The 15,149-nt window shown below is 35.7% G+C and overlaps 1 protein-coding gene across 1 annotated transcript in view; it reads right to left on the reverse strand.

The window, feature by feature from the left end:
• LOC123550958 (E3 ubiquitin-protein ligase rnf213-alpha-like) overlaps positions 1-15,149 on the reverse strand; it is a 48,839-nt gene that overhangs the window by 30,483 nt on the left and 3,207 nt on the right. The window contains exons 4-14 of the mRNA XM_053540380.1: positions 14,615-14,839; positions 14,208-14,398; positions 12,010-12,115; positions 11,129-11,229; positions 7,796-7,978; positions 7,409-7,657; positions 6,898-7,024; positions 6,270-6,547; positions 3,778-3,895; positions 1,304-1,420; positions 212-322 (exon numbers count right to left, since the gene is read on the reverse strand). Coding sequence (XP_053396355.1) covers positions 212-322; positions 1,304-1,420; positions 3,778-3,895; positions 6,270-6,547; positions 6,898-7,024; positions 7,409-7,657; positions 7,796-7,978; positions 11,129-11,229; positions 12,010-12,115; positions 14,208-14,398; positions 14,615-14,839 — 1,806 coding nt within the window. The remainder of the gene's footprint in view (positions 1-211; positions 323-1,303; positions 1,421-3,777; positions 3,896-6,269; positions 6,548-6,897; positions 7,025-7,408; positions 7,658-7,795; positions 7,979-11,128; positions 11,230-12,009; positions 12,116-14,207; positions 14,399-14,614; positions 14,840-15,149) is intronic.

Consider the following 15,149-nt stretch of genomic DNA (forward strand, 5'->3'; position numbering starts at 1 on the left):
CACATGTGCTCGACCTGTGTACACAGCACGTGTAGAGTGATGTATGGGTGGATTTGTTCTTTTAATGTGACTTTAGCTGATGGACGTCTGTCGTAGCATGCATATATTATTCAAATACATAAAACACATCAACACATTACAATTTCGATATAATAAAATGTTTTCAAATTAGTGTTTTCAAGCATAATGAACGTGTCTGTTGTTTTCTTACCTGTTCTGACAGTTTTCTTTGTTGCTGGGGATACAAGTAAGAGCTTGTTACTTCTCTGTGTACGGCTAGTGTGAACAATGTCTCTACTCCGACCCCCGCAGTTTGCATCTCCTAAAAATCAATCAAAATAAATCAATAACTATTTATCTATTACCGATTCATGAACGTTAACTTTGTTTTTTTTCTCTCAACAATTATGAATTCGATAAAAGAAATCATGCAGCTGATTTAAACGTATTTCAAATGTTTATACCCCAGTCACACATACGGCGCGGATAGCTACGTCTAGCAACGGATAGAAACGTAGTTATCCGTATCGATCCGTAACTGAGCCGTACCTCAAAGTAGTGATCCGTATCGATCCGTACCAACACTTTGTCAAAACGTATAAAACTTATTCAAGACTTATCCCAAACTTGCAAATTTCTCCAACTTTTGAACATGCACAGAAGTATGTTGAGCAATCAGTAGCCACTTGAGCGTGACTTTAGTCCAACTTGGTTGAAACTATTTTTTATTGGATTTAACGTCGCACCAACACGTGATAGGTCATATGGCGACTTTCCAGCTTTAATGGTGGAGGAAGTTGGAACTTATTCATCTGTAGTTAAACGTACTAAACGTAGTTATCCGTACTGAAAAAAGTACCTTGCCGTGGTTTGACATGATGTCAAAGATAATCGTAATGGAACCGCTGGCAACATGTGGCCTAATTAGATGAAACTTACCGACCTGCTACTAAACCTTAATGCTAACGTAGTCATGCATATTGATCCGTAGCTGAACTTAGTTATCCGAAGCTGCCCGTACTTAAGCGTAATTCAACGTAGTTCATAGCAGACCCGTCCATGCACAGCCGCTGTGCAAGTTGACAGGCGCAGTAAAACGTAGTTCAACGTAGTACGCAGTAAATATCCGTACTTGTTCGCGTCCTGTATCTTTTTGTTCCCCGTTTCTCACCATTTTTCCCGTACTAAGACGTACTGCACCGTACTTATCCATATCCGCCCCACCACAGACCACTCCAATATCCGCACCGTACCTCAACGCACGGACATATCTGTATGTGTGACTGTAGCTTTAATCACTAACTTGTAATACTTCTATGAGGTGCTCCTCTGATTCTCCTAGAACCACCTTTGTGACTGCTTCTCTTATCGCAATATAAGGTTGACCACATACCACGTACCTGTCCGACACTTCAACAACCTGAAAGTACACGTACATAGATATTTATCATTACAGAGTTTGAGATTTCAATCTTCGCCTTCCCCTTCAACGTCTCTCATATACATTTTGGGTAAAACGTCACCGATATGCGTGTATTTTATTTATATCACACGTTGCTACTAAAGTTTTCCATGTAATATCACGTAAGCCTAAGACTTCTCTTTATTACTATGCGAAATAAAAAGCTTAGTTTCAGGATTTCTGCTTATTAAGTTATTTGATTATCCATATATATATAATTAGACTAAATCTGATGCGAAACACTATCAATAGGTATGAGAATAATGAAGTTTTATATGGCTAATGATTTGAACTAAATACATTGAATTGAACCTGGAAGTATGAAGTTATCAACTAATTTTGAGAAACTTTGAGATTTTGTTCAAACTTTAACTTCTACGGCATATTTGTGTCCCCAGGCGGTATCGATTTTACCAGATGGGCCTTTTTGTCGGACGAAGTGAAGTTTTGAACGTCCGTAGATGTGATATCACGAAAGTCGAAATTTCATTCTTTTTACATATACTCTGTCCACATACTCGGCATCAAAGACTGAAATCTGGATGGAGGCACATGGCATGACAGTCATTTTACTTGAAAAATAAATAATTACGCGCGATTATCATTTGGTGGAACATTTTATTTTCACATCCAAATAAAATCAATCTGTTTCTGTCGGACATTAAATACGACAAATGCGTTTTAATTATAAACATAAAATGGTACTAGGAAGACGGAAAATTCTTCTGAAGTATCAGACAATTTCAGATCTATGATATCATGATGAGAGACGTTTCCTGTTAGCCGTATGGGATAACTCCATTCTTTAAATACACGGAACCAGAGCCTGGCAGAGGGACATTGTGGGTTAATTCCCCCTTTGATTCTTACATTTTACAAAGAAAGTCGGTCTTGAAACTCGGTGTGACCCTACCCTACCCCTACCCCACTCCTCCCCCCCAACAACGAAATTGGTGACCCCCTCTTTAATGTTGGTGTCCCTCTAACCAAAATTCCTGGATCCGCAGATGCATTATACAGAGTCATACAGAGTGTCATTATCACGTTGATATGATCATTATAGGTTATTAACATTGTATGTGGATATATGCACGAGTTCTGCTGCGGTAATATTGCGCGACTTTAGGAGCGCAATATTGTCCGCGAAAGAACGGGTGCACATATCCACATACAAAGTTGATAGCATTTATCACATATCCACTATCAAATGATTAATTTATATCTAAATTATCGTTCTGTCACGAAAGACAGGAAAAAATACAGAAAAAAAATTCTGCGAAAACGCAATAAACAAATCAAAATGATCCGCATTAATATTTTCCGCGAAAATGACGTCAACTTGTTGTTGTTAATTTTAGGCATGCAATAATCATTTTTATTTCTTCTCATGTATGATTTACAATCGTGCATTGTATACTGACTATATTGACATAATTTTATATAAAATCTAAATGTATGGAGCTCAGCTGCAAGACTAACGAGTTTTTACATTGTTCACATTGTTGGTAATCGCTCTAATATCCATGCTGTGATTTTACTAATTGAAATGTTTTTTTATTTAATTTTCATTTTTTTTTTCATTTTTAAAACCTCTTGTAAATTTCCTGCCCTTTCGGACAACTGGTATCAAAATGCAAGAAAAAAAAGATCATAATTACGGATAAATTGAATGGGCGGATTAAAAGAAGTAAAGTTCACTCTAATGTTTGAAATCTCAAGGAATTTTAATCGAACTTCAACTTCATACGTTAACTTCGTAAGAGACGTTGAAGGGGAAGGCGAAGATCGAAATCTCAAACTCTCTATTATTATACATATACCGTTTGATGGCGAGATGGCAGGACACTCGGAGCAAACAAAACCTACTATTTGCTAAAATTCCCTGGAAACATGTTATAATGATTGAAGATACTTTATGATTCCTATGGTCTTCATTTGTATCAAGCAACATATAACTCCCTAGTAACGATAGTGGCTTAAATTATCAGCTTGTGGAAAGTAAGGTACACAAATGGAAATGCTTTTATAATTTTTTCATTATATCTGTTCCTAGCTTTACATCAAATCAAATTTTCTTCAGCGGATAGCTCGGCCTATTTCTTAAGATAAATGATGTGCTAAAGCAGGCAAAGTGAAATATCTCACTCATTGACAAATAGTAAAACTATATTGCCTTATTTGGTATCCATTATATTTAACACAGGCAATGGAGGATTTCATATTATTACGGATGACATCCTACTCTATTCCCGTCAAAGTATCAGAATTATATTGTAACTGCATCGACGAAATATGATTGGACAATAAAGTAATACCTTTTCTATGTTGATATCCTCTATAGCAATCCATCTTAGGAATGAAACCCGACTGCGACATAAAGACCTGTATACATCAACACCATAACAACGACACAGATATTTCACCAGATAAATTCTGTAACAGACATTTCAAAAACCCCGTATTTTCAGCTAAAACATATAAGAACATTTGGAAGAATAAAATGGAAACAAACACATTTAATAGTATTCTTGGTTTTATTTTTGGTCTGTTCGTGACAGGTAATGGGAAGTGCAACAATCCTCATGCTCCCTATCATTAACTCTGTAAAACAGCTATTATATCAATTGGGGGCGGTGACCTGTCAGGCTCAAGAAATATAACAATGCTGAATCAACGCAACGGGCCGTCACATAGCACCCTTAGACCCTTAGACTGTTGATGTGCTAGTTAATAAAAGGTGATATGTTGCAAGCATAGACTGCTACGAAGTAAAAAAAAAAACTGACTCGATTCGACTTAATTTATTTATGCGTGCAACATTCCTGATGCCCTCTTGCACCGGCTAAATCTAATTAAACTTTAACACAAAAAATATTATATCATTCCACTGGCATACTAACAACCCCATTAAACCGAAACAGATATAACGCATAAACTGTGAAGCTGATCACTGCATGTTGTAACATGTACATTTTTAAACTGATACGTATAACACAACGAATATACATTGTATTTTTAATTGACATTTTTCTTAAAAGCATATGACAATTACAGTGCAATTAGTACTCTTTCAGAGATATGACTTCAAACAAAATACGGAAAGAAGTGATTATGCTAAATATACACGTATCATCAGAGATTGCGTACGTAAAAACATTGATACAGTATTTGGTATTTGTTGACAATAACATAATTATGGTTGGAATAAAACAAATATTTCGTCTCCTTAGTACCATAATACAATAGGAAACGTAATGTGGTAAAAAGGGGCATAGCCGCATTTAATTTGTTGTAAGGAACGGACTTTGACTACTACCGATATGGCTTTTATTTGTGCTTCTATTACATTGTAAATAACAAAGCTTATAAAACTGAGACTAAACGAGAGGGCCATGAAGGCACTGTATCGCTCACCTGACCTATTGACCTTGAGATCATCAAGACAAACATTCTGACCAAGTTTCATTAAGATATGGTCATAAATGTGGCCACTAAAGTGTTAACTAGCTATTCCTTTGATCTGATCCCGTGACCTAGTTTTTGACCCGACATGACCCAGATTCGAACTTGACCTAAAGATCATCAATTTCAACATTCTGAGTAAGTTTCATGAAGATATAGTCATAAATGTGGCACCTAGAGTGTTAACAAGCTTTTCCTTTGATATGACCTAGTGACCTAGTTTTTGACCCCACCTGACCCAGATTTAAACTTGACCTAAAGATCTCAAGATTAACATTCTGACCAAGTTTCATTAAGACATGGTCATAAATGTGGCCTCTAAAGTGTTAACTAGTTTTTCCTTTGATTTGACCTGGTGACCTAGTTTTTGACCCAACATGACCCAGATTCAAACCTGTCCTACAGGTCATTAAGTTTAACATTCTGACCAAGTTTCATGAAGAAACAGTCAAAAGTATGGCCTCTAGAGTGTTAACAAGCTTTTCCTTTGATTTAACCTTGTGACCTAGTTTTTGACTCCACCTAATCCAGATTTGAACTTGAGCTATAGATCATCAAGATTAACATTTTGACCAAGTTTCATTAAGATATGATCATAATGTGGCCTATACAGTGTAAACTAGTTTTTTCTTTGATTTGAGCTGGTGTCCTAGTTTTTGATCCTATATAACCCAGATTTAAACTGGACCTTATGATCATCAATATTAACATTCTGACCAAGTTTCATGAAGATAAAGTCATAAATGCAGCCTCTACAGTGTTAACAAGCTTTTCCTTTGATTTGACCTAGTGACCTAGTTTTTGACCCCAGATAACCCAATATCGAACTCGTCCAAGATTTTATTAAGGGTAACTTTCTGACCTAGCTTCATTAAGAATGGGCCAAAAACGTGACCTCTAGAGTGTTAACAAGCTTTTCCTTTGATCTGATCTGGTGACCTAGTTTTTTTATCCCAGATGACCCAATATCGAACTCGTCCAACATTTTATTGAAAGTAACATTCTGACCAAGTTTCATTAAGATTGGGCCAAAATTGTGACCTCTAGAATGTTAACAAGCTTTTCCTTTGATTTGACCTGGTGACCTAGTTTTTAACCCCAGATGGCCCAATATCGAACTCATCCAAGATTTTATTGAGGGTAACATCCTGACCAAGTTTCATTAAGATTGGGACAAAAATGTGACCTCTAACAGTCAAATTGTTGACGACGGACGGACGGACGACGGACACAGGGCGATCACTAAAGCTCACCTTTGAGCACTTCGTGCTCAGGTGAGCTAAAAAAAAGGAAGAAACAGTAAATGATTTAATATTACACAATGTTTTATGTTTGTGGAAAATACCTTGTCCATCTGACGTTTGTATCTTCACACAGATTTTGTGCCGCCTCTATAACCCTTCTGGTCTTCACTGGAACTGCTTTTGTTTCAGCACCTTCCACTACAACTTTGGCAATAAACTTCGCAACTTTTGCAAGACCCATCCTAGCACTAGCTATACCGTACAGTTTGTCCGCGCTGAGGTTTGGATCCTCAATGGTCTGTCTCGCTCTCCTTAACGCTTGTATCACTACGTCTGCTTCATGTTCATCTGATATATTCGCCTGTTCAATGCACATATCCTGTGTGGGAATAACATATATAATAACAGAACATTAAATGCTGCAAAAAGAATGAAAAAGGAAAAGAACGAATTGTGTTCAAAAGTCTTATATCATGTTATCGAAAACAAATACCTATGACAAATTATCTTTAATTAATATTTTGGTTTCGACTTCGACTAAATGTTTTCAATACGTATAGTATCACTGTTAGTTATTGTGGTCATCTTTAAAAATACTTGGCACTTTACCTGTTGAAAATAATTAGCTTTCAGAATTAAAGTCTATTATCGGGTCATTTTATAGCCCTATGAGTAGCAGAATAATCACTATTCTTTATCAATGTAAAAGCCGAAACAAGTAGAACATACTTCTAAACACTGAATTATCAAAATGCTCAGTTCAATGTAGTGTCGATCCTGTTCCAAAAGGTCATCGTTTATCAGGGTCTTTGCTTGGCCAAGGTATGCTTCTAAATTCTTGCTTATACCGTCCTTGCTGTAAATGATACCAAATAGTAATGTTCCGTTATCAACGCAAGAGGGGTGAATGCATGGAAAAAAAGATATTTCTTTATCTATATGCTCTTAGAGCCCTTTCACATTAACACGTAGAAATGAAGGAGATATCCCTTATCTATCATTTGTGTAGCATTATTTGCAGTTGCATTTAGTACATTTCTTTATACGTTCACAACTGTGAAACAGTAACTTAAAGGTAAATAAAGCAAGTCTGCATATCGTTCCATCAAAAGTACATAAAATAAAAGTCTAACTATTCCAGGTATTTAAGGTTGTACTGAATACATGTTCAAAGCCATGAATTACATAATAATTATAGGCTTTCCAAAGTAGTAGTCAATTTCAAAGGTAAAATTCATACCTGGATCTAATAAGAAGCTGCAGAAGAAATGACCTGAAAACAGGATTTGGATCAATTCCGGTGTTAAATATTGTCCAATCACGTGTACGCTGGTTTTGCCCGCTTGTCTTAAAAAAGACATATCCCAGTAATCGATCAACCACCTCTTGCGATGGGGCGGAGTTGTCGGCAAAACACAATTGCGAAACAACATCCATGAAGAATGTGTTGCATCTCTTCTGGTAATCCTTCAGTTTCTCTTGAACATTGCTTTAAACAGAAATTTCAATGTTACAAAATATTAATCATAAAAGCAGACTAGAAATGTCTCTTTTTAACATGTTTAAGACGTTAATTCTTCAACTTCACTGAGTCATTAAGCCTTACGAAATATCTAAGTCTGCGTACCTTTCAATTTTCTGACGTTCATATTTAAAACCAGGTGGAACAACTTGGTGGCACTTTGTGCATTCATACTTTCCCAAAGCCTTCACATCTTCATAACATTCATCACACAGAACGTCACTACACGGCAGAGAAATAGGCAGACCTTCAAGCACTTGTTCACAATGACTGCATTTCTCTTCAGCTCTGTATTGGCAAGGATAAAGTGGTGTTTATATTTGATAAACTAAAGCCTAACAGAACATGTTTTTTGAAACATAGACTCCATTTGGTTCAGTCAGGAAATAGGCAACGCCCTCACGCCCCCATAGTACCAACTATTACCCAGAAATCATAGTATTACAGTAACAGCTCTAACGATTACATCTATCATAATGTTAACTATTAGATGGATTCCAACTCAGTTTTTAATTTGACCGAGAACTGTTGTACTAACCAATACAAAAGTTGTTAAGGTTTATCAACTAAATTATTGTGCAGTAATTGATTCAACATCTGTATTTGTAATCAAATAAGATCATTAATTCTTATAGGTGTTGAACAAACGACGAAATGAAAACAAATCAAGACAACGTCTATTGTCGTCCAAGAATATATCCTGATACTGGCCGGGTTGAATATTCCAGTCAGAAGTTGCATCACTTTTGCCGGAGATGATTAGCCAGTCAAATTAAAGGAATCTGATAATGACCGACAAAATCGTGGAATGGCCGAGATAAAGCAAAATATTGGCGACTTTACCATCCAGTACTCCGGAAATTAGTGCAGTGTTATCACAAACATTATACAGGTAATTAGTGATACATTATATCAAACAACAGTCATAATTATTTTCATTATAACAACAAAAACAATACTTTATACATAATTATATAAGCTTCCTATATGCATAGTTGAATCTTTATTGTAAAATTTATATCAAATTTCATGGAATTGTTTCTTCGCGCAAGTTTGGCGCCAATAGTAGGTCTTTGTTTATACACCAGGACCGGGAATGGCAACACGTCTTGCGGCAGAATTCAGTTCTGGCGAAAATTATTGCGAATTATTCAGCAAAGCGAATAACTAACTCAGTATGCTTGTAAATTAATCAACACAGATGAGCAATGTGACATTTCGTTTAAAACATGTTATTCTATAGCTATTTTATCTATCCGATCGCCTGCGTTCATTTGCAACACGTGACCGTACAATATATTACGGTATTTGGATGCACGTGCGTACAAAAATCCTGTATTTTCTGTATTAAAGCCCGAAACTCGTGAAAATGTTCCGAATGTAAATCGGACAAAGTAGGCGCTCTATGTACAGAGTTTGATTATGCGTCTTGAAATCTGTTTTAATTTGAGTTTTTTTGTTTACAACACACAAAAACGATTCAAGGGATAACAATGCTATCTGATTTAGATATTAAAACGTTCGTTAATAATCAAAAACTTAAAAATACAGTAAAATGGATCATCAGATGTTGGAATACATGTATTTGAAAAGTCGCTAAAAGAAGCCGTTCCGGACGAAACCTAGGAATTTGTATCAGCCCTGACTGTCTGAATAGCTACCTCAGCAGTTTTTATTTAACGGTAAAGAAACAAAATGGAGAAGATTATGAATGACATGGCAGCGGACGGGTGGTCAGCATCCAAAACATGTCTGCTCTATAATTCAGTTTTCGTCGGATCTTCACCAAACTTGCTGACAATGTTTGTGGGCATTACATCTCAACTAATTTCGATAACCAGCCAAATTGTACCAGGCACTCTTTGATTATAGTCCTTGAATTACTCGAAAAACGGGGAATTTAGCCTTGTCCGCCCTTTTAAGTCGAACAGTTTTCATCCGATCTTCACCAAACTTGCTGACAATGTTTGTGGGCATAATATCTCAGCCAAGGATTATTACCACCCAAATCGCCAAATGGCTGTTGTAGGGAGGTTGCACCATATATATCATTTTTAATGATGATACACAGAAAAAAACAACATTCAATGAATTACGTATATTACATATGAAGTGAAATAAATATAGACTAAAAAGGTTATTTAAGGTCTAACATTGTTCTGTATAATATATATTTGCACTCACACCAAACTAGGGAAAACTAGAAAAGGCAGGAATACAATATTCAGTGAAACATTTTTAATTTAAACTATTATTATAGTAAGATAAAATAGATATAGAATAAAAAGGTTATTTAACATTGTACTGTACAATACGAGATATATTTGGACTCGTACCCAGCTGAGAAAACCATACTGAACTCGCCTAGCGGCTCGTCCAATATGGTTTTCTCAGCTGGGTACTCGTCCAAATATATCTCCGTATTGTACAGAACAATGTTAAATAACCTAATATTATTAAGTAAAATATTTCATGAAATTTGAAAGTGCTAGGTCTTGATGCGTACATGGTGCTAAATTCCACGCTGACGTGACGTCAACATAATCGTTGTGATGAATAAAGCATTGTTATCCATATTAGAATCATAATTATATAAGCTGCCTATATGCATAGTTGAATGGCAATATATAAATCGAAACTTAAGTTATTAAGCAAACAATATTTTCTATTTTTCAGGAACAAATTACTTCTACAGCCAGTTTCAGAAACGCAATTCCAAGGTAAATTACCCATATAAGCTTGCATTACACTAAAGGTATTTAACGATCAAATATTATCTAAATTGCTAAAGAATAAACCTTCCTTTTCAATATATAATTAAAAGCTAATATCGACCTAGATCTCAACTCCAGCGGCGTAAAATATTATTCCATATGTTAAAATGAACTGACGCTAATGACCAGATATCTTGGACGCAACCAAAATATGCAATCGCCCTACACCGTAATCTAATATTTTGTTTTGGTTAAACGTGGCACCGACACAATTATAGGTCATATGGCGACTTTCCAGCTTTGATGGTGGAGGGAGACCCCAGGTGCCCCTCTGTGCATTATTTCATCACGAGCGGGTACCTGGGTACCACCGACCCTCCGTAAGCCAGCTGGATGGCTTCCTCACATGAAGAATTCAAAGCCCCGAGTGAGGTTCGAACCCACATCGATGAGGGGCAAGAGATTTGAAGTCAGCGACCTTAACTACTCGGCCACGGAGGCCCCCTTTGAGGCCGAGTAGTTAAGGTCGCTGACCAGAATTTTTAACAAAACCTGGTTAACAACAAACCTTAAGTCGCTCACTGACCTTAAGCTTTTGACCACGGTATAAATACGAATTCAGAATAATTTTACTTAAAGTCTCGGTGGAAGGTTTGCTTATCCGAGCAAAAAGGCGTAAATATTGTTAGTTGGCTTTGTAATCAAAACAGTAAGGTCTACTTGCCCTATATATTCCTTCAAAGCTCCTTTGTTACAACTTTTTAAAAACCTTTCAACCTTGCCAAAAGATTTCATCTGCTTCATGTCGGTATCATCGCCAAGGGTCTGATGAAACAAAAATGCCAAGTCACACAAAATAAGTAAATGCTTTAAAAATAATTATGACAAAATAACTGATATCTATTTTAATTGTCAATAATATAAATTCATACCATAACGAATATAGGTCATATTGAGACTTTTCTGATTCTGGGGGCATCCAGGAATTGCTCAAGGTAAGAGTGGACACCTGGGTACACGCTATGTACCCGGATAATAGGTAGCAACACCAATCTTCCGTATACCAGCTGTACTGCCTCCTCGTAAAAATGGTCTCTACATCCTAAGCCTTGTATGGAACCCACAGCAATCAAAGGAAAGTAATCTCATTATGTCAGCGGCGACATTAAACACGAAGCTCAATCATAAGACAAATGACTCTAGATTAAAGACTCATTGACATGGCATGAAACTGCATTGGGTTAAGTCAACGTTGATTTAAATCAACAGTGTTTTGTTATACTAATGATAAAATGTGGAATATCTGGCGGTTGCATAAAACTAAGTGACAGAGATAGCGATATTTTCGATCATTCCTATTCTCAAACACAATGTTTGTCAAATAAATCAAATTGGAAAAATCCCTTAAAAAGGAAAGGCATGAAATACGTAAACGTCATAGAAGTACTAGAGTTTGATATATACACTATACAGTCAGTGCAGTGAACAAGTTTCCTTCTCTGAAACCAGCGTAGAAATAGACTATTAAAAGCCATTAGAATTTAGCATTGCATGCTTCAAAATAAATACGATGAAAGACTTTTATATCCTAGATATAATACTCACTGTCCACAATGGCATACAGTATTTAAATGTGATCTTGTTCTTTTTGTCTGAAGTGCAAACATGCTCCAAAAATAACTTGAATACTACGATCCTACTCCACATTGCCCTGTTCAAAACATACCAGATATTCATTACCACATACATTACAACCATCATACAATTAACAGTTTCATTTAAAGCTAAATCACTGATACTGTGTATATTATACGCAACCTGAAAGCTGTATATTTGTGTCAAACTACAATTAAGGTAGTTCTGCACTTCTGATAAACCGGAAGTGATGGCGTAACGTCATTTATCCGGAAAATGTAGAATAAAGCCTGCATTCGACGTACGGAAATGAAAATCATTTTATGAATTAATGACTTGTGAGTAAATCTTTTAAAATGGCACTGTTACTATATTTCTTAAGTCAAAATATGATATTAAAACATACGACACGTTAAATAATTCAAAATGTCTTTAAATTAGCGTGAAATGTTTGGTTCACTTTAATCATGGTAAGATATCTCAAAAATAAGCAAACAGACCTATAAATTTTATTTCACCACATTATAGGCGATATGTTTATTTACAACTGTGAGAATTTTAATCAAATTCTACACTGTAGAAAAAATTCTATTTATGAAAATGTTTTGAAAGTGATGATTTTCCTAAAGACTCCCATTATAAAAAAAATACGTAAGATCCAGAATTTTCAAATAAGTCTAGCAAAAAATCAAGCACACAACCCTATCGTTTTTATTTGCTGAATTTTCTAGGTATATTCTGAAGTTTTGAAAAATCAGAGTTTGATCAAATTCTACATTGTAGACAGAATTTCGATCCGATCGTGCAGAACTACCTTAGCTTATTTACACATGGCTGTGTAAAAAGGCATTATTATACATGAAATATACAAATATATCTCTGTGATTTCTATAAGGAAATGGAACAACTCCTCACTAGAATGTGTCTGTAGGACACAGGGTGTGCCCCACATTGGTACATTTGTCATAAAATAAGGGGCAATAATTCAAATGTTTGCAGTCTTAATGGGGTATAGCCTCAACAAACATTTTATGAAAAGGATTCATTATTCTAGACCATATACTTTTTGAGCTATGAGCATCACAAACAAAAAAATCCACTATTTTGGCTATTTCAAGGGCTATAACTCTGTAATTAGCATTAAGATTCTCAAGAAGAATGCCAAGTGTGCAAGGTCACATCATGATAAAGACTCGAGCAAGGTTTCATGAATTTACATCAAATATTATTTGAGCTTAGCACATAATTAGGTAAAACAAGTGCATTTTTTACTATTTCAGGGGCCATAACTTTAAAAATAGGGGTGGAGCTAGCCAAGAAAATAAGAGATGTGCAAGTTTATTTCATGATAAAGTTTATGCAAGTTTTCAACCATTTATATTAAATGCTTTTTGAGCTAGGTGTATCACAAGGTGAAAATGTGCATTTTTGACTATTTCAGGGGCCATAACTGTGAAAATAGGGGGCGGACACAAATGAAAAATATGAGGTGCATAAGTTCACATCATGATTAAGACTCATGCAAGGTTTCATGAATCCATATCAAATACTTTTTGAGCTAGGCGTGTCACAAGGTGAAAATGTGCATTTTTGACTATTTCAAGAGCCAAAACTCTGAAAATAGGGGGCGGACCAAAATGAAAAATAGGAGGTGCGCAAGTTCACATCATGATAAAGACTCATGCAAGGTTTCATGAATCTATATCAAATACTTTTTGAGCTAGGCGTGTCACAAGGTGAAAATGTGCATTTTTGACTATTTTAGTGGCCAAATATAGGGGTCGGAGCCAGACGAAAAATATGGGGGTGCACAAGTTCATATCATGATAAAGACTAATGGAAGGTTTCATCAATTTATATCAAATACTTTTTGAGCTAGGCGCGTCACGAACGCGGCGACATTAAACACGAAGCTCAATCATAAGGCAAATGACTCTAGATTAAAGACTCATTGATATGGCATGAAACTGCATTGGGTTAAGTCAACGTTGATTTAAATCAACAGTGTTTTGTTATACTAATGATACTAATCTATATGCCCCCACCACTCATGGGGTGCACAAAAAACATTAAATTGCCAAAATTCTACGAGCGAACTGGCAGCTATGATTGTTGGTATTTTGCCAGGAATGTTTGAATATAATATCAAAGTTTACAAAACCACATACTTTGCCTTTCGTAAAGACTGTAAACTTGAGGCCCCATATAGGTGTTGATCTTTTTGTAAGCTGATCACTTTTTCTACCACTGGTCGGTATTTGTGTAGCTTGTTTAACCAGTTGACTCTACCCGTTGATTGATCAAGCTCTGACTTCTGTGGTGAAAGTTTCTCGACCAGCATGCATACCGCAGGAAATGTCTGTAAGGAATGTATAAGAGACTAGTTGATAAATTATCATCAGTCAAGAATGTTGCAGCTGGTTTGTTTTCGATTATTTTATCCATGGATCTAAGATTGTTAGATTAATATTTACATATACATGTATAACATTAGGTATAATTAAATGATAATGAAAGGGAATAATATATTTATACTTATTTTCAGATATTAACTTCAAACTTAAGCTGTACTCACAAACTCATAGTCCTGGAACATAAAGTGATCTGGTTGTTTTCTTTTCAGTTCTAAAATTGTTGAACTACATTCAGGAAAAACACTATTTATTGCTCTGAAGTAAGTGAGTCTAGAAGCAACTGCCTCGTGTGCTATATGAACATTTATCAATGTAAGCAACAAACTGGTTTCATCTTCTTCAACAGACAACTGCTTTGCCGCATATGCCAATGTCTGACATACTAACTGAAAACAAGAAAGGAAAACGAACATTTTATTGGACTGCTTTGAATGATTTCGTCAAAGAGGCATATTAAAATAACATTTACTTTCAATTCAAATTACATTTCACTGGGTCGCCTAATATGAAAGAAACATGTATACCAAGCCGTATGTTTTCAATTCGTAATGTGTCAAATTTGATAAAACGCAAGATCAACATTAGCACAATTAATAGCCCGGCAGTTGTAGAATTGCAAGAAGAGTTTTAATGTTTTCGTATAGAAGTATGTATTTTATGCTTATTCAGGAAAATTAATTCCTACTCAGTAGAACA

Source organism: Mercenaria mercenaria, chromosome 4, assembly GCF_021730395.1.
Source record: "Mercenaria mercenaria strain notata chromosome 4, MADL_Memer_1, whole genome shotgun sequence".
NCBI classification, from domain to species: Eukaryota; Metazoa; Mollusca; class Bivalvia; order Venerida; family Veneridae; genus Mercenaria; species Mercenaria mercenaria.